The 25,472-nt window shown below is 27.9% G+C and overlaps 1 protein-coding gene across 1 annotated transcript in view; it reads left to right on the forward strand.

The window, feature by feature from the left end:
- Window positions 1–25,472, forward strand: part of LOC100568668 — a 108,593-nt gene that overhangs the window by 56,379 nt on the left and 26,742 nt on the right. The window contains exon 3 of the mRNA XM_029491700.1: window positions 14,842–15,055. Within this exon, the coding sequence (XP_029347560.1) occupies window positions 14,842–15,055 (214 nt within the window). The remainder of the gene's footprint in view (window positions 1–14,841; window positions 15,056–25,472) is intronic.

The raw sequence follows: 25,472 nt of genomic DNA on the forward strand, positions 1-25,472 counted from the left end.
CTTAGATATAAAAGTTGAACATTTTATAAATTTTTAACTACAAAATAACTATTCAATTTTAAATTTAATAAATGTTGTCAAAATTCGATCTTTAAATGCTTATAAAAAAAAATTGTGCCTATGTATTTTTAATATTTTTCAACTGCTATTGTAACGATATATCATGAGCCTTCTATTAAATTTTCAAGCTTTTTTAACCAACAAATAAAATTTTATTGATATTTATAGAAAAAATATGGAAACTGAAAATGTACGTAAAGAGCTGAAAATAAGTCAAAATATTTTGAAAATGTTATGGTGCATAGAAAATGCTAAATAAACATTCAGTGAAATTTTCATTCGTTTTTTAATTACAACAAAATAAGAAAATCGTGACATGAGAAATCGAGTGAATATCATATGTTGTAAAAATATGAATTTCAAACGTTCATAAAAATTTAATTTGACTTGCTTGTAGACTTTTTTTTTTTGAAAAACTTATGAGAAAAACTTATGAGAAATCGTGTATTACATTTTCAAATCGTAGATTTAAAAAGGAAATTTTTCATGAATTTCTAACTCAAAATAATTTGCAAATTTTCGTCATTTATACGTATTTTATCAATATTTGAACTTTAGATGCTTATAAAAAAAAAATTGTGGCTACGGATTTTTAATTTTTTTCATCTGCCATTGAAACAGTATACTAGGATCCTTCTATTAAATTTTCAAGCTTTTTTAACCAACAAATAAAATTTTATTGATATTTATAGAAAAAAAATGGAAACTAAAAATGTCCGTAATGAGCGCTAAATAAGTCAAAACATTTGGGAAATGTTATGGTGCATAGAAAATGCTAATATAAACATTCAGTCAAAATTTCATGTACCTACGGTCATTTGTTTAAGAGTTGTACCAAAAACCAAAGTCAATTTTCTCGAAAACAGATTTTGCGTGAAAATTCCCGGTTTTCCTTAATTTTTCTTTTGTTTTTTACGGCGCTTTTGAAAACTACTGGGAATTTTTTACTTTTGACCCCCAAAGTATCAACTAGATTCACTTTCCTATCAGTAATGACACTGTTGAAGAAAATCTAAGCATTTTTACTGTCCTAAAAAATGATGACAGACACAAAAATAAAAAAATAAAAAAAAACACACATCATTGTAAAATCAATGCATTCATCGTTTCACTCAGAATCTAAAACTATTTTCAAATTAAAAATGATTTCAAGATATTTTTTAATAGTTTTATGCTTGAAACCGTGTATATTATAACATTTTTAATAAAATGAATTATTCCTATTCAAAGATACAAGAAAAAGTTAAACATGTTTATTATTCCATCTCGTTTAAAAATTCAAATTTGATTTTATAATTGCCATAGGAATATTTTATGTACTTTTTATAATCTTAATTTTTAGAATATTAAAGTAGTCCATACATGAATAATGTACAGAAAAAAATACTATGATCCAAACACATACTTGATAGCTCAAGCAAACGGAAATTTAATTAGTTTTTAGTCTCTGATTTCTGTACGAATAACATAATTTATTATATTATGTTGCAGTAATAAACAGTTAAAAATTATACTAGCGTCACATCAAAATAAAATTCGTATAACGTAATCATAGAAAAATACCCAAACAGGTAAATAATATTTTGTGTTTAGATCACGCAAGGTTTCAAAAACACCTTAATTATTATATTATAACTTTTAATTTTGTAAAAATAAAAAAAAAGTTTCATGAGACTTCACGATAATATGTTGTTATTAAGCATTAAATTATTTCAGTTTTTGTACCTACCTACTTCACACAAATTATAATATTTTATAGATTAAGTTTAATACTTAATAGTAAATACAATATTTTTGTTGAAGGAATTCAAAAATGAAAAATTATACATATTTTAACTAATTGGTTGGAAAATATTAAAATGCATACCTATAAAATAATCTTAAAATCATAAACATTGGGAAAAAAATTGTTTGAAATCGCATGACTAAGTTGCGTGATTTAAATGTTAAGATACATCTGTTGTTTCTTTGTTCTTTGATAAATAAAAAATAATCATATTTGTTACTAAAAATATACATCATAACATAATATAATATTATATTTGATCTGAATTGATGACATGCATACCAAATATATTAAATAACTAATTTATAGGTACATATTTATCAACTGTTAAAAGTTTATACAGATTCGATGTATATTTAATATTACGTATTTAATCCATAATATGTGTAACAGAACTTAGATTTTGGCTAAAATGCTTGTCGCTTTGATATTGAAACAATATAATAATAGGTATATAAGTAGAGTTTATACGAAATTATTTGTATTTTGAATAATATGTTAATTTTAAGTTTGAAATGTATCGTAGGTACTATCATTTGAGATGAAATATTTATATTTTGCTTCCACAAAAACATTTAATCAGTATTTCTAACGAAATTACCGTCATAAAATATAGATAATAATAGGTCATAAAATGACCTACTCTTAATTAACTTATATTTTTAAATTTTATTTTTTTATTGATACTAATAATTTATGCATATTGCATATCCATATGATATCATATATGATCAAAATATTTTTTTCTTACAAAAACTTATGTTTTAAATCATAACCGACATGTAATGTACCCACTACCCACTAACTAATTTATTTAAAAATATAATAATATGTTGTACCCAATTAAGAGTTATTATTTTGTTAATTTTTTTTGATTTATTATTATACTATTTAATGCTAAAAACAATGGTTTTTTCTGGCCCTTTCTAAAAATCATAAAATTATGTTTTAATATTAGACGTATTAAGCTATCTTATGCATTTATTATTGATATTTTGTATCTTATAACTGATTATTTATTTAAAGGTTTAAATATAAGTTTATATAACTAATATTTTTTTGAAAAAACTAAAATTTACTATGTTCTTCTGACAATTTACACAACAATCATTTAGATGATTAAGTTAGTTGTGAATCGTATTTAAAAAATTAAAATAATTATAATTTTATGCAAGACAATATGATGTCACATAAACATTTTTTTGGTTTAAGATCGATATTATCATATTATATACCTAGTAAATTATGATAATATTTCAGATGGTTTTCAGGATTAACATTAATTTTAAATGTATTCAACAAAGATATTTTGTTATAATTTATTACGTTTATAAATATCATCACCATAAAACCCAATGGATTAAAAAAAAAACGATGGGTATCCGTGTCTCAGCTTAAATGTTTGTCAATACAAAAAGAAAATCATTATTTCGCGGAGAATATGCGCATCGTCATCGGCATCTAACTATAGATTGCAAAGAACATCTCGAATGAGAGACAATGGTCGCCCACCAATCACCATCAATCAAAAGGAAACATAAGAGGTGGTTTTCCCACCACAAACCTATAATCACCGCACCAATGGCAACGACAATACCAAACGCTTTTTGCGCATATTATAATTATATTTTTTTAACCGAAAAACAATGTGTCGGTTAATAGCATATAATATTTATATAGTGTTGCTTTATTTAGTTTAAAAACCGTTTTTTCATGTCATGAAATAATAATACCAACGCCAAAATCAATTAAGTCTTTACTACGTTGTTACACGTAGCAAAAAAAATTCAAATTATTTTGACACGTTCTATAGAACTATGGGCTATGACGGTTAAACGAACGAAATCACCGAAATTCATGTGTGTATATATATATATATACATTATAAACGAACGAAATTATTGAAATTCATATATAATATATATATATTATATACATTATATACACATAACACATATTATTACACTATACCACTATGTATACAACACTCGATCTATGAAAATCTATTAGGCCGCCAGTAATAAATTAATTTTCAGTGTTTGATCAACTGCGTTGTAACACCGTCCTCGGACAGCGTTATTTCATTAGTTGGGCGAAGTATGTTTTTTTTATGATTACTATTATTATTATATTTTCGCGCAAACACGTGCGTAAGCGTAGGTACTATAACGGCCACCGCTCGTCACGTCCGTGTCTCTATAGGAAGGGGTCGATATATAAATATATAATATACCTCATCGTTGTGAAGCTTTAAAAAATAAAACCCCCCTCGGGTCCTCCTATCGGATATTCGGATCACACGACATCATATCTAATTTACGACAGCCATAAACTGTTCACGCGAAACAAAGTGTGGTTTGGACATATGCCATATCACATATCGACGTGGTGGTGAGCGCCGAGCTTTAATCGCCGGCTGGATACAATATCAATTTAATATAATCGTATACGCATACTATTAACGGTCGTAAAATATTGATTGTCCAAACAATGCATTGATATTGTAAACTCGAAAATTGTTCGGGCCTTGTTGTAAGTAACAATCATTTATCCACACTATTATTTTGTATTATGATCATTGTCGACACGGCTGCACCAATACGCGTTTCAATAGTATTTCGTATCATATAATATGATATATCAAGTATACTTTGTAAGTCGGTAATTTATGCCAGTCGACGTCTCGGTCGTATACAATTATTAATGTCATAATATTCTCAAATGCGCCTATAGGCTATAGTGTATAGTTAGTTACTCGGTTACACTATACCTATAGTGTAATATATTTCATAATAACATACCACGGTTGTGGTGATACAATTATACAAATATATATTATGTGTATTATAAATTGTACACATATAGTATAATGTATTGAGTATTTTATTATAGAATTGTAAACGACGGGATTGATCGTCTAGTTAAATATAAATTATAATTTAAATAACTTTCTCTAAAATATTATTACATTTGAAATGAATACAACAGGTAGCTAATAACTTATCATATTTATTTATTTTTTAATATGGGTGCCCTATAGGTAATATTGATAATATACCGAAGTACATGCGCTGTTTACACCACAACTCGAACCAGAAAATGCAAACATTTATGGCTCAGTAATTATTATTGTATTTAAAATCTATCAGACGAACTACCCTGATCACCACGACAAACTAATTAATAGGTACCTACCTACTATCGTCTATTTATTGTTGATTGCTTGAAAATTAATGTTAGGGGTCTATGGAAAATAGTTATCTTTTATCACATAATATAACAGTTTGTAACTATGATATACTGAAATATATTATTATATAGTTATATAGGCACTATTATAGATACGTACAGGTACAACTATATAGACTATATTATTATATAGGTAATAATGAACTATTCACGTGTTCGATAACGCTTTGCTTGCCGCTGTCGCGATATTGCCATATATCATGATATAAAGTTATGTATTCGATATCTATCAAACTAGACCTGTCTATATCGTTGTACCACACTCAATAATAAGTGTTATTATTATACAATAATTTCATTTTAACATTACTTTATTTTGTACACTATTATTAAGAACCGATATGGTTTATATTTGTTTAAATTTAATAAAATAGATAATTTGATAATATTGCACAGTATGTAAAGATACTCACAGTATAATAATGACAGTTAACTTTTCCATAGTACCTACCTTTAGTTCGGCTGCCATTAGTATGCTGTCTACCGGTGAATTTACGAATACAATATGCGGTTTACCAATATAGTTTGCTGTCTATAATTTTCGGTAAATAATTTTAAAAGAAATGCTCTGTTCCTAACGTATGTACGAATTCATCTCACTTTCACACTTACAACACTGGACATTTTAACTGATCACCAAAACATTTTTACCAATTAAAAAATGAGCGTTTGATTCATCACTGCTTATGAGTTAAGATTAAATAAAAGAGTGTGTGACTGCGTGAGTGCCAAAATATTCGATGACGGCGAAAGATTTTCTGGGGCCCCTGGGCAAAAAACTTAAGACTTCTAACTTAAAAGACGCCCCCCCCCCCCCCCCATAGAGCAGTCACTGGTCTCAGTCCATACTTTTATGAAATAACAAAACATTGTTATCAAAAGTCCTAAAATATAAGGTCTTAAAGATACCAGTGTTAACCAAAAGAAAGAGATTTTACCGTATAGGTATATCAAAGATGGTCCTTGCAAAAATCGGTCGGGTGCAGATAGACCACACCCTAAGCCAATGACAGCGGCCAGTATAACGCGTTTGCTGTTAGACCGCATACTATATGTCAGCATTTATAGTTCTATACAAACTATTTGGTATCGATTTTTGAAATTTAATCGATAGGTAAGCAAACAAATAATCTTTTTTCACTATACCTACAAAAATGAAACGTAAAAATTCCTCCTCAATCCATGACTGTGTTTCATATAAAGGCAGTAAAGACAATGACAATGTGAGTAGTGACCGATTCCCCAATTATAACTTAATAATAACTTTTGTCTACGATGGATTTAATCAAGAATGATTTAAAAACTTTTACGTCGTTATGATTTATTCGAACCTCCATAACTTTGTTTAAAAAGCAGTTAACGGCAAAGTTGTGGTTCGTTCGATTCAATCTATGTTTTTCAAGAATAAATAATGTGATTCCTGCATTATTTAATTTCAAAATGAATATTCAGTAAACTTTCAATTAATTCTCTTATAACTTTTATATAATACGTTAAATAAAAAAATGTTTATAAACTTCAAAATACCAATATAAATTTAAATAAACAATACGAATCTATATTATAAATCACACTAATTGTATTATATCACCAATTTGTAATTAACTATAAATACAATTCACACTAAACTACAAAGTTAAATTTATCTTATTTAGTGAACAATTAATATGAGTTAAGATCGTTGCTAGTGAATAATGTAAGCGAAATGAAGATAGACGACTTCAACAATTATTATAATCTAAGGACAAAACAACTTAATTATATTAAATGTAGCAATGAATTATATTTTAACTTAAGTGATGCATTCGCACTTCAAAAATCTGATACTTAATGGTATATATTTTTTAACAATATTCGGATTACTATTTTGCTGTTTTAAATAATTTTTAAACAATACATCAAAGGTCAACTACAAGCTTTAATTTTAAGATAATTTCGTGAAAAAAAAAATATTTAGGTAGAAAACCAAACAATAAAGGTAAAAAAATATAATATTTTATCTTTTGGAACAGTGTAAAAATCCTTAAATCTTCAACTTTGAGGGTGAAATCTGGTGGAAAATTGGATCTTTATTGCCTATTGGCACTTTGGGAGGTTCAAAAGTAAAAATTACATAACGGCACAAAATAATCGGCTAACACAAAAAAAAAATTAGGTAAATATGGTAATATTATACGCATTAACTACCAGTTTGCAAAATTATGTTCTAAAAATATTTAGATCAATATTAAGCTAGGTATTTATACAACGAGTCACGAGTGTACAGACCTCTTTACTCAGTTCAAATATTCTACAGTACCTACCACCTACCATACTATAACTAAGAACAATAAATTACAAATATTAAAAGAAATACATTATAGAAAATACTTAGAAATAGAAGCTGACACTGTATTCTTTTCCGCTAAAAATCGTTATTTTGTGTGCAATGATCTATTATTGAAGTCAAAAAACACGTCTAGCACATTTACCTAAATCCAAATGTACCTTAAAGTTCTATACAGTAGAATGACTTTCTTGGTTTTTTTTCTTTTAATAAAACATATTTTTAAATTGTTTCCCATGGACAACAAATTAAAATAACGCAAAATCGATTCGCTAACGATATTGTGTTTAATTGCCCTAGTCCAACACCATAGTCATTTGACCAGTTATTGTTTATTCTAGCAACAATTATGCAAATGGCATATAGTAAGATGTAAATTTAAGTTAAATTATATCATACTACACCATTCACATTTCAAGTTAAATATTATGTTTTCCCTGTTTGAATGACTATGATCATCGCACACTTTTTACATAAAATTAATAATGTTTAAATAATAAGTGTATTATATGAATTATTAATGTTATGTCTTATATAAGGTATACTTACCAATTTTTGTTATATTTAGTATTATAAATGCCTGCAATTTTTTTCACTTTTTGTTTTTCTTAACGTTGAAATAAATTAATAAAAAATAAAAAATTAGCCTTCTGTAGTAACAACAGACAACCGTAAAATTAAAATAAAATTTTCAATCAAAAATGTTTGCAACTTTTTGAGCACACATTTTACTAAAAAAATATATTTATCAGAAAAAAATTATACAAATATTTATTTGTTTTACTATTTTTATGATATACCTACTTACTTTTAAAAGTTCTATGATTCAACTAGCTATCATTCATTCTAAATTATTCACCCCTCCATTATAAGACTATGTAAAATATTTGAGATATAAGAATGATTAATATTTATAAATTGTTAGTAGTTACTATTTTTAAATAATTATTCATTACAATTTATAAATTGTTTCTTGTTTTAAAATTAGAGGAAACAGGAAAATAATATTGTCGAACACACTACACAGGAAGGTAATGGTATATTTGTTTAGTAAATAAAATGGAATAACGCTACTGGATAATTTTCGAAAGTTTACAGGTTCCGATTTATAATAATTATTACAATACTTTTTTTCGTAAACATAATATGTTATATATATATATATATATATATATATATATATATATTATGACGTATGTCTGTGTATATATGGATAATTAATAATTGCTATAAATAAATATTATTTTAAACAACTTTTTAACAATTTACAGTTTACTTTTACATTACAGTAAATTAGTAGCTATAGGAATATAAAAGCAGCATAGGTAGTTTACAAAACTTTTCAAACACTTATCAATATAATTATTTAATTATTATAATTTTCACACAGTTGTATACCTACTTTAAGTTCAGAGCGTAACAATGAAACTACGAATATATTACAATTCATCAATAATATATTACAATTTTTTTTGCCCGGGGTGGGGGGGGTGCCACTGTATGTAGTTAGGTTTTTTTTTTCTATTAGTTTAGATTAGTTAGTTAATTAATGTATGTTTATAACAATACATATGTTTTGAAAAAGTTTTAATTTAGAGTCTTGTTAAAAAAGTTTTTAAAAATTTTTTTTATTACATACAATTCTGTAAGTTTCAGATATTCTATATTTTTATTTATAAAATATTTTAATATTTAATATTTTTTTTATTATTTTATTTTATATTTGTAAAAATGTAAAATAGGTATAAATTGTATACTAGCATACTAGATAGTATATAAATATATAATAATATGAAGTAATTAATTTATGTGCATTATCATTTTTGTTTTAAGTTTAAGATTTAATTCATTTATTGATTTTGTTTTATAACAACAACGATATAAACTATTTCTTGCTTAAAATGTTTTGTGTAAAGTTTCTGATTTATTTTGTTTTTTTTATTTTATTTCACAGCAGAAATCATATTCAGTATTTTGTTTCATTCCTAACTAAAACACAACAATACAATCTGTTCCTGTTTAAAAACCTTAAGTACAAAGTTTTGGATTTATTTTGTTTCTTAATTTTGTTTCAAACAAAAAAACGGTATACATTGAAACAATGAAATTTTCTATTCCTAGATAGACCAAAAATACTAAATGTCATTTTCTGACATAACGCGAAATATAACATGACAGGAAATCATATACGATTTATATATAATTTGTACATGGTCAACATTTTTTTTTTTACCATTTTTTTGCTACAATAGCATGTCTTGTGACTAGTTCCTTGTACGACAACACAGCTGTTTCATCTGCAAAAAAATGGTGTTGGCTTATTGTGTTGATTTTTTGTTAGAATATCTCATGTAAGTGCATTATACATATAAGATATGATTTAATATTTTAAATCATAGACAAAAAAACTAATATATCTGCCATTGCTGAATGACAAACCTACGCACGTTTATAACTTAATAATTGAACAACATACTATTGTATTTTAATTATTTAGCCACTGTTTAAAAATACTTTGAAACAGAATTAGGTAGTTATGAAACATCGAAGGAGAGTCGACTCAAATTTTATTTTAACACTAAAGCATTTTTTTCACTTACGTCGATATAATGATAATTATTATTATTATTATATAAAAACATGTGCCACAAGATGGTAATGCTTTGTAGAGAAGTATTGCTAACGCAGTTACCACCGTGTTCAAAACAAAAACATGCATCGTAGACCGCAGTGGAGATATATTAAATTATTTAATAAATTATGAACGATTTAACGGTGGATAGCGCAAGAACACAATATGAAAAACAAAATAATTATCCACATCGCAGCCGATGCATCATGTGCGTTAATTTTCGCTCAGATTAGCAGCGGTGACAAGGATGAAGCAATCGCCGCGTGTCGTTAATTTTTATTAATTTTTCGTGGTATCGTGGAGGGAACGAACAACGCGAAACGTATTTATTACAGTCGTATCAGCTGCGTATCGGTTTTAATTGTCTCTCTTCTACTTAGAATACAAAACCATCGAAGTTTCGCCATTACCCTCCAGCCTCCCCCCCCCCCCCCCACGATCGGTGCCACGATCGTCTACCGATACGACGCTGCAGCAACAATAATAATAACAATATATAATATTTAATTGCCGATCGTAAAATGATTGGCATTTTGTCTGTGTGTGTGGCTCACGGGGAATCGAAATCAAAGGAGAACGTCTATCTGCCGTACAATAAAATATCGCCTCTCCGGTACGATTTCGGCCGCTTATATTCGGAACTTTATATTGGGTCTCGAACGGATTTACATAGAATCGCGCAGCCTTCGAAACGCGTAAACCGTTCCATTATATTGTACTACGCATCCCATCACTGCTGGCGACGTTGGAATTGATATATCCACGCGGTAATCCTTAAGGGATCGCGTAATTTTTCAACCGACGTCTACGCCGCGTAATCACATTCGGCCGACGACGGTCGTCTCGACTCATCGTTATTGTTTCTGTCGTCCCATTTTTACCTCGTACACACATTTCCGGTGGAAATATCCATGTCCAGAAATAAATTTATGGACGTGACGTATCAGAGATAACTTTGAACGAAAAAAAAAATCAGCTTTTATCGATTGTACGAGAGCATAAAAGGTAATTTATTAATAGAATAAATTACAAGACGCGTTTCAAAGTGGTATCCGAAATTATAATGTGAATAAAGTAATTGAAATTACTGAGTTGTAAAACTAAAACCCAATAAAACGGAAAAAATGTATCGATTAAATCGTTATCTTTCGGTTTATTCGATAAGCTGGAAAACTGTGTTATTACTAGGGCCCGGATTTAAATGCTCTAAAAATCGTCGAAAAAAGCTCTAAAAAATGGCTAAAAATGTCCACAAAAATTGACATATAAATTTTTTTATTGATTAATTAACCCATGGCAACTTACGCCATTGGGTGGTTTTTCAAGTGTGGGGGTGGGTACTGTAGGTTTGGTAAACAAGTGTGTTTTTGGTTTTTGGCAGAACTTCAAGTTGGGCACCCGTAGGTTACTGTCATGCCCAGTCGGGGGATGGCATTATGAATTATTATATTATCAATAGATGGGAATAGAAAATATTATAAAGAGTACTTTGTTTAGTTATTTAAATTTATTAATTATTCATAGAATATTATTTGAAAAATAATATATTAAATATTAACAAATAATTATTTCTAAGTTGTACTGTATTAATAATAAGAATAAGATATTATTATTAAAGGATTATTTATCCTTCAATTATAGTGTATAGCCATCGATTATAAAAATAAAATATTTTAGACAATAATAAAACATAAGTAAGAATAATATCAATAGAATATGTCACAAAGAGTATTATGTGTTATATAATATTATCTAAGTAAAAATGTGCACAGAATATTTTCAAATCTTTGTATTTTATGATGAATAATATACGTAAAGACGTGTTGTTTTAAGAAGAAAGGAATTTTTGAAAGATTTATAAAAAAAATTGAAAAGAATATTATATTTTAAATAAGCTTAGGCAATCTCTTAAAGAATATCACTTTGTTCTTATTATTATCTGTAGAACAATTGGATATCTTGAGCATGTTCATTGAATGTCCAATGCTGTATAATTTTATTTTATTATATAGTAGTTATATTTATGGTGAAAATCGACAGTGGTTATAAAAAATAAAAATAAAAATAGTAGGAGGTTGTTATTCAATCAGTTATCAGACAGTTAATAGAACGATTTTATTATTAATATTGTTTATTAAAATAAAGCAACGGTATGCATGCTGAAATAAATACGAAATATGAAATACGTAATTATTCATGCTAGTCGGGTAAATCAAGTAAAATGTGAATGGTTATTATGCAATTTAATTATATTATTAATCTTCAACATAATGTTTAAGTTGATAGATAATAAATTATGCTCAAAGTATGTATTGGGTCTTCAGTTTTAGTTCTATGTATTTTTGTTGTGTTATTACACCTATAGCTAGAACACTTTGACATGACATTGTATAACCACTGTGATAGGCTCCACGTGAATGCTAATATTACCACTTAGGTACCAAATATCAATTATCTTCAAATTTTTGTCACGTTTTAACCTACTATTTTAAATTCACATATAAAAGTGACGTACATGATGCAACTTCAATTATTCTATACTTAAATATGTCGTTTATAGCATTGCTGCATATTTTTATCGATTACAATATCATTTATTTTTCACTTATAATGTAACTATGTATGGTATTTAATTATTACATTTTAATATATAATAAATAATAATATACTATATACATAATTTATTAATTTTTTAATAAATAGTAATTTGCCATCGTCTATTTTTCTACATTACCGAGCATTCACAGGTCAAGTGGACCAACCCAAAGTTTCGCCAAGTCACATTCCCGGGACTTTCCCAGTAGATATAATAACCCTATAATTCTCGATACCGATACGTAGTAACGCCTTTTTTCGTTCGATAGTTTGAAAGGGGGTGAAACAATTTCATATTTTACTGTATTATTTTTACAATGTGATAAGACAAACTGTTGACAGCTTGATTTCCAATCGATCATAATAATATTATGTGTACCGGGTACACTGTACCCGGTTGTAAATATTTATGTACCTACCTATGCCATAGAAAATGAACTATAAGTTATATTATACACTGGAACATTTCGAACACACTATATTTAATACCCAAGCAATAAGTGTTAGAATTCATACTAAATATTAGTACATCATAAATTATTATTCATACTATTATACTTTAGGAACCTATATCTTCAAATAGGTATACAAAACGTATATATTTAATTTATAACGCATAATATCAGCTATCACATATTTTGAACTTTAGCATGTAGTGTATATTGTATATTTGTATTATAAGCGTGTAGAAAGTAAATTTTAGTAAGTATAGCGATTGGCAAAAAAATATAAAAATATCAATATTGAAAGTGGTAAAATAAACAGTATAATTATTAAATATTTCAAAAACTAAAATGTTTGTCTTTGCATAATACACGAGACGTATATCTATAATATAATTTATTAAGAATATAATTTTTTATTCGTACAAAATAAATATTTCGATATGAAATAATGTTTATTTTTGACAGTGCACAATGTACTTTGGAAATTAAACCATTTTATTATTTATTTAAAACTTATACGGGTCAAACAAAAAATATTTATATACTATCATCGAGTCGTCCCTAACGGCATCTATCCCGTAACCCTCTCGGACGTCAATGCTTATTCTAATCCGGCCCAACTACAACAACAGCCGTGAATACCTGCATATTAATATAATATTATAATAATAATAACGCTTTCTCATATAATAATAATAATATATTATTGGGTGACCGAGCTTAGCTCGGGTTCAGTTTTTCAAAAGAATAAGTATTTGTTTGCTTTATTTTTTTCATAACAAAACAAAAATAAAGATGTTTTATTCAAGGATTAAATTTGCGATGAGTTTAATGAAATCGGAGTTTTCACAAAAATTTAGGTCAAGTTGAAATCAGTCAAGTCGTCTGGAATAACCAAGAAAAGAGTAGTATCATCAAAATCTATTTGTTGGTGATTATTTTGTATATTATAATAACAATTATTAGTACACTCAGTCTGTACTATTTAATGTTTCTTTCCACACTATATTTAAGAATGTGACAATGATTTTCATGTGGTAAAAATACTTTTAAACGGCTTTTTCTTTTTGTTCTCAAAATCATGATATGCAACATCCCGTGCATAAATACTGGTGTTCGTAAGTCTACACCAGCATACTCAAATGTTCAACCTTACCGACTACTATTGCTGCCAAATTGTCGGTACTGTCAATTACATGTTAACACTGGCGTAATACGCGCCCATTTCGTGTATATATATATTATTAATACTATTTAATAATATAATAATTATTTAGTACATGACCTATATTATTTATTAATTAATACTTTTCCTCTTAATACATCGTGAATATCATGGCAATACCACGTAACTAACATTACTTTCATAATTGACTTTTTTTCATAGAAACACATATTCTAAATATTTTAACCAAATAACAAATATCAATATATCAGATTTTGTAAATTTTCCAAGCTCTCGAGCATAACTCAAAAACTCGAATTTTCCGGACATGAGACTTTTACCATTGAATTCATTTAATTAAAAATCCCTGGATACGAAATTCTGACGAAATTGTACAGAGCAGTTTTTTGAGACACAAAAATGTTCAGACACATGCACACGGAATTACTGCTCGGTTAATAGTATATTGATTCGATAGGATATCGTACAAAACAACAATGTAACAATAGTATAGTTAAAATAATACATGTTATAAATTATGATAATATATTATTGCACATCGGTTGTGTTATCTTTTCACAGCATCCAGTATCCACACCAGCCGTTTGTTCAGCGGGTACAGGGACACGCTGATGTCGTCGTCCGGCAATCCTAGGGTCTCCTTGCTCCGCCTCTTGGGGCCCACCACGCAGTCGGCAATCGCCGTCGGCATTTTCTGGTTGCTGGCCCTCGCGCTCAACGCGGTCCTGTTCACGCGGGCCGGACTTACGCTGTTCAACTACGACGGTTCAGCCAGGTCAGGCGGTAGACATTTATTTCATGTTTGTTATTAATTGACAATAATCAGGGCTCGGGGCTTTAAGCATTTGCTTATTTTTATGGATCGACTTAAAATGTATCAGAGCGCTATGAAAATATATGTCATGTTACAACACGTTCAATTATGAAATTTAAAAGTGCCTTTTTTGCTTTTCCACGATTTTTTCAACAAAAAAATGATTATTTCCAGTTTTTCTGAATTTTTTGATTTTTTTGACCAGTTTTTCTATTTTTTATGGTTTTCTCCTGAAAAGTTGTTTTTGATAGAATTAAAATCAAAAACACTGTTATACAGCTATACAAATTAAGTTTAGTACCTATTTTATCGTGTAAAAAGAAATTTTTTTTTATTTATTTAATATTTTTCTTAAATTTAAGTTTTTTAAATGCTTGTTTGAGTTCTCATAATGATTTTTCAAGTTCATATTTTAATGATTTTAAGTGCTAAGAGTCCCGAGCCCTGATAATAATATTATCGTGGGCGCGCGATGGCCACGCAGTGTCTCACAATATAATATTATGTGACCGCGGTATACCGACTCCGCAACTGCAATCCAAACCGACCTCTGGTTTTTCTTATTTTCGCAAACAGCGCCCGTTTTCTGAGAGATATAGACTTACCTGTTTATTATACAGTGCGCGCGTCATATACCTACCTAGCCACCGTGATTTATAACACCGGATATGATTTCCGGAAGTGGTCGTTATATATACTCGACCTACTGTCACCATAAATGTTAGTACCGCGCCTAACTGGCACTGCAGTTAATATATTATGGTTCAATACTTATAAACTGCGTGAGCACAGACACCAACTGAAAGTTCGAAGCTTGTTGTTGTGGCTCCCCTCATTATATTACGTTCTCTTATTTTATTTTCAGACACAATAAATTATTTCGCTCAATATTTTGCCCATAGTGAAATTAAACAGCTATCACCTTATAAAATTATTACAAAAGTATACCAACTATTGTCGTTTACGAAGTTGCACTCGTGTCGTCGTTAAATAATTCAATACGTCGCACTTTGATATCAAAATATCTCCAAAACCAACGTTCTTAATAACCGTTGGCTCACAATGTATACACTAATTGTGTTTGATTCTACATTTCAAACTGTGAGACACTAGAATTTAAGTATGCAAATTTGTGATCAAAGATTTTATTCTTAGTTCACCAACTCAAGCTGAATCTAAATTCATAAGTAGTTATAAATTAAACTCATATATAGTGTGAGAGACTCTTTAAAATGTGATGCTTGAAAATAATGACAAGCTTAATAATGTGTTTTGACATATAGTATAGTTGTCAACATCAAATTCTAAAACAAAGTTTTAAATTATTTTGTGACTCACCGACCAAGTTCACCATATTGTGAAATAATAAACTAACAGAAAGAAATGTTGGATGACGTGATTTATGTGAAACGGGTGTTGAATTATAATATTTTAATCTTTTAAACGCGAGTATAAACATAAACTTAAATAAAAAAATTATGGTGAGCGTTTTCGTGAATCGCAATGAAATGTTATTATAAATTATACGAAAGTACAGGAAGATGAATAATTGGTGTTTATATCATGAAGTTTGGCTCGGATCAAAATTGAAATGGAACTCAATCATCATGTCTACTTTATTGTAACTCACATATTTACAGTATTAAGTTTGCAAGCTTCTCCAAAATTACGAAATCAATTCGAAATTAAGTTTGAACAAGAACTTATAATGCAATATTTAAATGAAATACCAATTTTTTATTTATATTTTATTAATTTATTGCGAAAATCAAGCATACAAATACCAAAATAACTAGAATAAAACTTGTAATCTATGTTTTAAAACAATATTTTTGCGTATAATGAATTCTTATTCGAGTATGATAAATAGATGAAATATACGTCTATAGCAAATCCGTATCAATACGTTTGTTATTTTCAGGCCTTACCGATATCGGCGCGGAAACACAGAATGCAATAAAGTCCCGTAATTCTGGTTTCCGCGCAAACGGCAAATTGAATCTTAAGTGAGATTAGCGTTGTTCGGAAATGATTTCGAGCCGCTTGGATTGTGCCGACGTGGTGGCAGGAGTAGCAGGACAGCATGAGCGATGCACTGCGCAGGATATAACGAATATTACGCGTTCCCCGGCCGTTTCATTCCATATACGCACCGTCGCGCCGACGACAACCACGACGACGCCACAGCGATGAATTCGATGCCAAAACAAAAACGCCATTTAAGGTTAGGCTTCAACTAACTACGTCTTGTCACCGCCGGCTCGCAGTTTTTCGTTAGAAATTTTCCGCAAAACACGATGGCAAACACTGAAGATGTACACGTCCCGGTGCCGATGCTCTAAGACTGTAGAACGTGACCGGAACGCCAAATCGTAAACTATAACGCTCGCGCCGCTGACGGTCTGAATCGTATCGTGTTCGACGATCCAAATTATTATAAGTAGAATTATTCATCAAGACATCAGCTTAACATCACTTTGAGAGAAATGTTCATGTCGTTATCATTAGGTTTTTTTTGTTATTGTCTTGGGAACAACCGTACAGTTGCGGACTGTGGTACGTCACATCGCGAAACGTCCAACTATTTACAATATTTAATATTTATCTATTATTCAATTGTAATTAAGTTTATATCACGCATAGCCGTATACGCATATACCACCATTAATGTGTACAAATTATCGAGAACCTTGAAGTAACATGCTAACGGTTAAAAGAATGTAAACGCAAAATATACAAAACAAACGATTCAAAAACCGTGCAGTGTATCAACTAAATATAATAATATGTTTTGGTTTAATTTATTCGTGGTTTAATTAATTTAAAAGTCAAGGCCGTTTCATATCAAAATATTAATACTACGGCCGTACAGTATAATATAATAATACATAATATATTGTATATATATATACAAACAGGTATAGGTAACCTTTCAACTTTAATTAATGCGCAAACAATATGATGTGTTGTATGTTTGTGTTTGGTGGGTGTTTTTATATGAACTGTCTTTAATTCTTTTGAATACATATTATCTATTTTTTAAATAACTTTTCTTAATCTATGAAGTGATTTAATAAATCAACCAATTATTATAACCAATTCAAGTTTAACAAAAAATCCCAATACAATTTTATTTTGTACGAGGAAACTTATTTACTTACTTAATTTAGTCATAAGCTATCAGAAAATAGAGAATAATTTTTTATCGGCATACTTCGGTCGTATCATATAATATTATCTAGCGGTGGAGGGAAAAATAGCGATCCAGATCTATCAAACTTATTCTAGTCCCACATACTATACAGTGTACCAGTATAATATCTGTTATTTTGTTTTTTTATTCTGTCGTTATAATGAATTGCAACACTTATTCAAAAGTTTTGCGTTTTTCGTAACACATCTGTACGATCAGTCGTACCAGTAACAAATTATTTGTTTATTTGTTACATTTTCTAACCTTTTTTTCTGGATGAGCGAACGGCCGTAAGGTACAATATATTATGTTCGTATAATATCGGTTCACTATTATGGGTCATCCACTTAGTTAGTGATAAATGATTAGGTACTGATTAGTGTAAATCGTCAGCCGTCTGTCGAACACACGATGTATTATACATTTTTTTGTAAACCACCGACAGTGTGGTTATATACATATATATATATATATATAATATATATTATCTCTCAGTACTTGGAATATTTTAGGTGAAACTTGGCTCACGGCCCCGCATCGATAATGTTAAAGCACCTTACATGCACACAAACTTCACCACGCGACCGTAAATACTTCCTATTAAAACTTTACAGTAGGTCGCGACGCAGACTAATTCTGTTTCCGGACAGGTTTTCGACTTGTTTACGTCTACAAATGTGGTTTAAGAATTTATTAAAGTAACTAAAAACAATGAAAAATTATGAATTGTAAATAGTTCAAATAAATTGAAATACCTTTAAAAAGAAATTTATTTTTAATTTAATTTAATTTCGGTAGTACAACTTTTTCATTATTTTTTGAGGTGTTTTGTCTTTACTGATCTCTGAACTGTTTTTAGAAATTAACGACGAAAGTTATATCTTTCAATTATTTAATATTTATATTGAGTACCTAACAAAAAATATTTGTTATAATTTAAATACTTAGGTATCTCTCTTTTATACAAAAAATAAAGAAAAAGTTTTGCGATTTCTTTTCAGTAAATCCTAAAATATCGTTATGGCGATTGATAATACAAAAAAAAATTGTAGATATTCAGTATTGAAATATTAATTTTTCAGTTTGTTATAAATATATTATTTATAACTTATATAGTAAAATCATAAATTAATTTAGGGGAGGAGTTGTCAAGTAGAGTGAGAAGTAGGCATAGTTGTAGTCTGTAGCCCTTAGTATTTAATATGATGTTTAATTAACATAGTTTAAATTTTTAATTAAATAACATGAATTTATTATGTTCCATTTTTTTTTTATTTTTAACAGAGATATAATAAATATACTATATAAAATTAAACTTGATTTATTTGAAAAATTAGGTTCCTATCCTGAAAAAAATCATACATTTATTACAGTTTAATAAATATATCTTAAATATTTCAATATTATTGTTCCTCTGATATTTGTATCATCGATAACAACTTTTTAATATTTATTCAGTATTTATATAATGTTTTCAAAAGTGTTTCAGTTTAAAATTCATATTGTTGGAAGGTGAAAACTTTCAATATTAATATATATAATAGGAAAATATTGTAGATAATCCTTATTCTATTAGTCTTAATGATGTCGCTATAAATCAATATTAAATAAGTTACATTCTATTTTGGTTTATGTTTTTGATAAATAAAATATTGGACTCTTTTGTCTTTTTAAAATCAGTAATCACTGATTAATGATAAATCATTTCTTAAATATGTTACCGTTCAGGTGTTAACTTGGTAGTTGGTACATATATGCAAATTTCTAAGATATAATAAAACAACTCGAGAAATCGTCCATCTAAACTACGATCTGTGTTGTATTTACATTACATAATAAATAACAAGGAAGTCGCTCTACTGTAAAGTAGATTTCGACTGTACATCGTCATTGGGTAGGTCACTGGAATGAATGTGTTAAATTTGAATTCAATGATAAATCATTGCATACGAAAAACGATTGTGATCGGTGACGGTGTTGGCCTTATTTTTAAGGATATTTTACAATTTATTTATATAGCAGTTATATACAACTATTCGTACTTATTTTTATTTAACATACAAAGTATAGCTTTATTTATTTGTTATCAATAAGGTTAAACTAATTGTTTTCAAACATAATAGTTTGACAAATATTATAATATTTCATGATAATGTATTATTATTTATAAGTCAATACCGACGTACAGTAGAACAGTATATAAATAGGTTCATACAATCGTAGTATAAAATATTTAGCTTTAAATTTACCTAAATATATTGAAAATTACATTGTGTATAGAAAATAATAATTTACGTAATGGTGAAAAGTTGCATGTGTATAAAAATGTATGAATAGAACATTAAATTTGTATATATATATTATATATATATTATATTATATAAATTCTAAAATATTCGGAATTCAGTTATTGGGTATAATATAAGAGGGGAAACTATTTCTTTTTATTATAGAGGTAGGTAGTAGGTACATGGTTGAAAAATACATGTAAATGTAAAGTACTGTTTATAAAACGAAATTACAAGTAATTATGAATTATTAAATTTAATATTATATAGGTACCTACATATTATGTAAATTTATTTAACTTATGTCATTTACAAATTGATTTTTTTACACAGCAGCTTAAGTTATGCATTTTTAGTTTTTTTCTAGTGTAGATAAACATGATATTTTTTAGGATTTGTATAATTTTCTCATTTCATATTTTAAATCTTAAGAAAAATAAATTATAATTCCATCAAATGTATAAACAGCATAATGTGCGGAGGAACGCGATAATACATAAAAATACAAAAATGATTGAATCATATACATAGTCGATAAAAATAATATTAAGGGGACTGCAGCATGCGTATTTTTCATACGTTTTAGACCAATAAGCGGTAGTAAATTACACATACTTCGGAATGTCCGATTTAAATTATTAATACATGTATGAACTCTTTGACAAAATATCTAGGCTTTTTAGGAAGTCGATTTTTGATTTTCAATTTTAATAGCCCTTAAAATTAAGATATTTTTTTCAAAAATCTCATGAAATATTTGCATTATATTTGTATTTATTTTGAGCGTATCTGATTTTAAATCAAAAAAGTGATTCCTAAAGAGCATAGTCTAGAAGATTATAAATTCAACCGTTTTTTTTTAATTTCAATCAAACTTCAGGAAGTATGTTTAATTTACTACCGCTTTTAGCAGTTTTTATAGTTATGCATACAAGAATATATTTCGTTTTTCGCTATGCATTGACATGTGCGTGCGCGTGTGAGAGTTGCTTCCGGCGGCTCGGCGCGCAGCGGCGGTTGCTCGGTGCGGCGAGACATCGATTCTTGGAAACAATTAGTGGATAAGGATTACTGGATAGGTATAGCAAAATCACTAATGGATAATAATAATAATCAAATATTTCTATAATAATACAACCCATATAATATTAGGAAATATAAAGTTATACCGCCTATATGAATCATTTGAATGATTTCAACACTACACTCCGATCAGTAAAGTTGTCTGTAAAGTGTCCAGTGTTTCGTGTTTTTTTTTCATTATTTTAAAAAATGGGTAAGGACTGGCGTTTTACATTGTTGTAATAACACTGACATTTCCGAGTTCTGGGTATCAAAATTTGTTTTTAGTCAGTCCGTCTGAATTTGTTAATAGTTAATACATTCACTTTAGTTATTTTAACACCATACGCTATGCTCCCTTGATGCGTTGCAGTCACAAAAATAATAACTAATAAGTAACAGTACTCATTTTTATGTTTATAGAAATCTTTCAATTTTTTCAAGTACGTCTAACGGCGTTAAATATAAATGCTTAACACATAGGATGTGAAGTGAAAAATTTTAAATAAATCTGTAGGACCTGATGGTATATCTGGTATCTTTCCTTTATAACCTAAGACATGTGTTATCATTTCCTCTATGGCTTTTTTTCAGACGTTCGCTTGACGAAGGTACCTTCCCTGACCTTTGGAAAATCTCCTCCATCACTTTTATTTTTAAATCAGGTGACGCTTCTTGCCTCTCAAATTATAGACCAATCTCCATTCTTTCATATATTTTTCAAATATTTGAGTCGATTGTTCTAGGGAAAATTCAACTTATTTTTAATATCAAACATATCCATTTCATATTATTCCATCAATTATGATCTATGGCTCAAATAAACCTCTTATGCGTTGTATGCCCCTTGCTAGCTCCGGTGCTTCTAATTGAAAACATAATTTACTACCAATTTCATTATTATTAAGCATATGTAATATTATGTATACGATATTTGTATTTTACGTATTTTTATATTATCATAAAAATATTGTATATTATTATAAATATATATTTTTTTAATATTATATATTTTTGAAGTATGTTTAGCTTTAGAAATAAATGCTGTAATTGGGCGCAATGCCCGTAAATAATTTAAATAAATAAACAGGCCCTCTCAGTCATTAGTCAATTACTTATTTCTGTCCATTTTATGAGATGCTTTTAAAAATTCAATGCAGAAACATACAAATCCGATAAGTATTGTATAGGTATAATAGTATAATATAGTTTAATGTCGACAATACCCATTACCCACTTTATGATAAAATTATAGCATTAAACTAATTTAAAATATAGATTTTTTATTTAGTACAATAATATCAGACCTTGTACCATGATATAATATAATTTGTGAACGTTTTATTTTTAATATCTAAAAACAAATAAAATTTTAATTTAATTTTAAGCAATAAAATAATCATTTCGAATCAAAAATTAGATGCAATATATCGGATCATTGTTCAATTTTTTAAAATGAAATGACCATCCATTTCCAAAGCAATTTAATGTCCAAATGGTTCTTTTTTCCAATTTCAAACAAATCGCTTTATTGATTGTGGAGCACACTCTTTTCAAATGAAATAAGCATTCAAGTACAATATACAATTGCATTAAATCACCTTGGAGGAGTACATTTTACGATGACTTTGTTACCATTCGCATAATAAGTTAAAATGGCACAGAGAATTCTATAATATACTACCCTTTACCTAAGAAACAAACGTTGATAAAACAAATCGAAAAACTTTTAATGGAAAATTTCTCAGACATAAAAAAGTGATAACTAACCAAAACGCATCTAATAATCACAAAAATATTCTTGATAAATTGAATATACGGGATGATCTATTTAACGTAAATCAATCATTATTTCAGAAAAAACTAAATTATATATTTAAAAATATTATTTTTACATCATTGTAAGTAGTTTTAAAACAACATTTTTTGAAAAAATTATATTTTTGTGCTTTTCGAATGACAGCATACATTTTTTATTTCATCTCCCGAAGCATAATATAATTCTGATTATTTCTATCTATAAATACCATATTACGGACAAACATTTTTTTGTTATAAGTATTTTAAGTTTAGACTGAGTAGTGAACTATTGGACAATGGAACATTTTTGGGGTAGTCTGTGCTCAGCTTATCTAAACATTAAATACTTTAAGTTAAAACTCATAAAATACTCGACAAAATTTGATTTTTTTGTATCTAAGTACACCAACAAGTCCAACACATATTCTGCTTTGTAATAAAAAATGTAATTTTTTCCAAAAACGATGTTTTGTAAGTATTTAAAATTAAATAAAAACAATATTTTTAAAAATTGTTGTTGTTTTTATAATATGTGCCTTAGTTACGCTAAACGGATCATCCGGTATTTATCGGTTAAAAAGTTTAAGTAGGTATTCATATTATATTAAGATAATAATGAACGTTGTTTGAACTACAGGGTTCAAGAGAGTTATAAAATAAAATAATAAAACATACTATTTCAGCATAAAGTTTTTAAAATTGTGAATACTCTGCAGCACAGCAGATTTACACTTTTACCGCATACTTATACCTAACTATTAATCTTAAAGTGCAAACATATAATGAAACAATACCATAAATATACCTAATTAATGCAACATAATATTGATAGATGAACTTTATAGAAACTTCATGATGCAATTCATGGTACTGATCCAGAACTCAAAGGCTAACTTAACTTGATCAACAATCTATAGCACAAAGATGGGATAAGAATAAAATTTTCACTAAAATGTAATAATATTTATGTCATAGAGTATTATGTAGAATCTTTATTGTTAAAATATGTCACTGTATTCATATATTGTATAATTATTGATATATGTGCACAAAATAGTAAAACTACACCAATGGTGGTCAAATACACCGTGGTCAATACAGACTGCGATACCTAATAACATATATTTTTTCCTCTAAGAGAAACTTGTATAAAATATATTTAATATTATCCCAGACAGCACAAAACTAATTAATCAAAGTTGTATTTAAATTTTCTTATTAATCATGCCCCATAGTTAGTAAGACTGTAATATAATCTGACCATTGTATATTAAGAGCAATTTTACGGGTTGAACCATTGAAACCTTTTTTTTTAAGTTATTATTACATTACAGTTTTTTAATTACCATGAGTCCCTTTTAGGTACTGTGTATAAAATAAAGTAGATAGGTATTCTACTTTTAATTGAACAGAATAACATATTATTGATTAATAATGTATTTGCTTATAAATTAATGATTACAATTTTAAAATTATATTGAGATAAGTATTTATAATTTGTGTGTAAAAATGTATTTTCAATTTAAATAAATAAACACTAAAGCCCTTTTATAAAACAAAACATATAAAAAGAAATATTGCATCACTAAATATGCTCTTAAAATATGCATTAAAAAACAGGGTAAAACCGGAAAACTAGAACGTACAGCAATAATATTAAGCAATAACCATAGATCATAAACCAGGGACTGGAACATTTATGATTTTATCGGTTTCGGTTCTGGTTTCGGTTTTAAAAAATATCGAGTTTCGGTTTCGGTTTCGGTTAATACCGGTTTTAACCCTTATTATTTGACTTTTTTTTTATCAATAAAGTACCATATAAAAAAATGAACATAATATTAATAACCTCTTTTAAGTGACAGGTATTTGTAATAAAGTGTAACTATTTCAGAATTTAGGTAATATTATATAAAAATGAATTATTATAAAATAATAAATTAAAATAAATAAATACATTTTAATATTTAAAATAAATAAAAAATTAGTATTAAAAAAACAAATAAGAATGAATTTTTAACACACTTGGGTGACC

This window comes from Acyrthosiphon pisum, chromosome A3, assembly GCF_005508785.2.
Source record: "Acyrthosiphon pisum isolate AL4f chromosome A3, pea_aphid_22Mar2018_4r6ur, whole genome shotgun sequence".
In the NCBI taxonomy this organism is placed as follows: Eukaryota; Metazoa; Arthropoda; class Insecta; order Hemiptera; family Aphididae; genus Acyrthosiphon; species Acyrthosiphon pisum.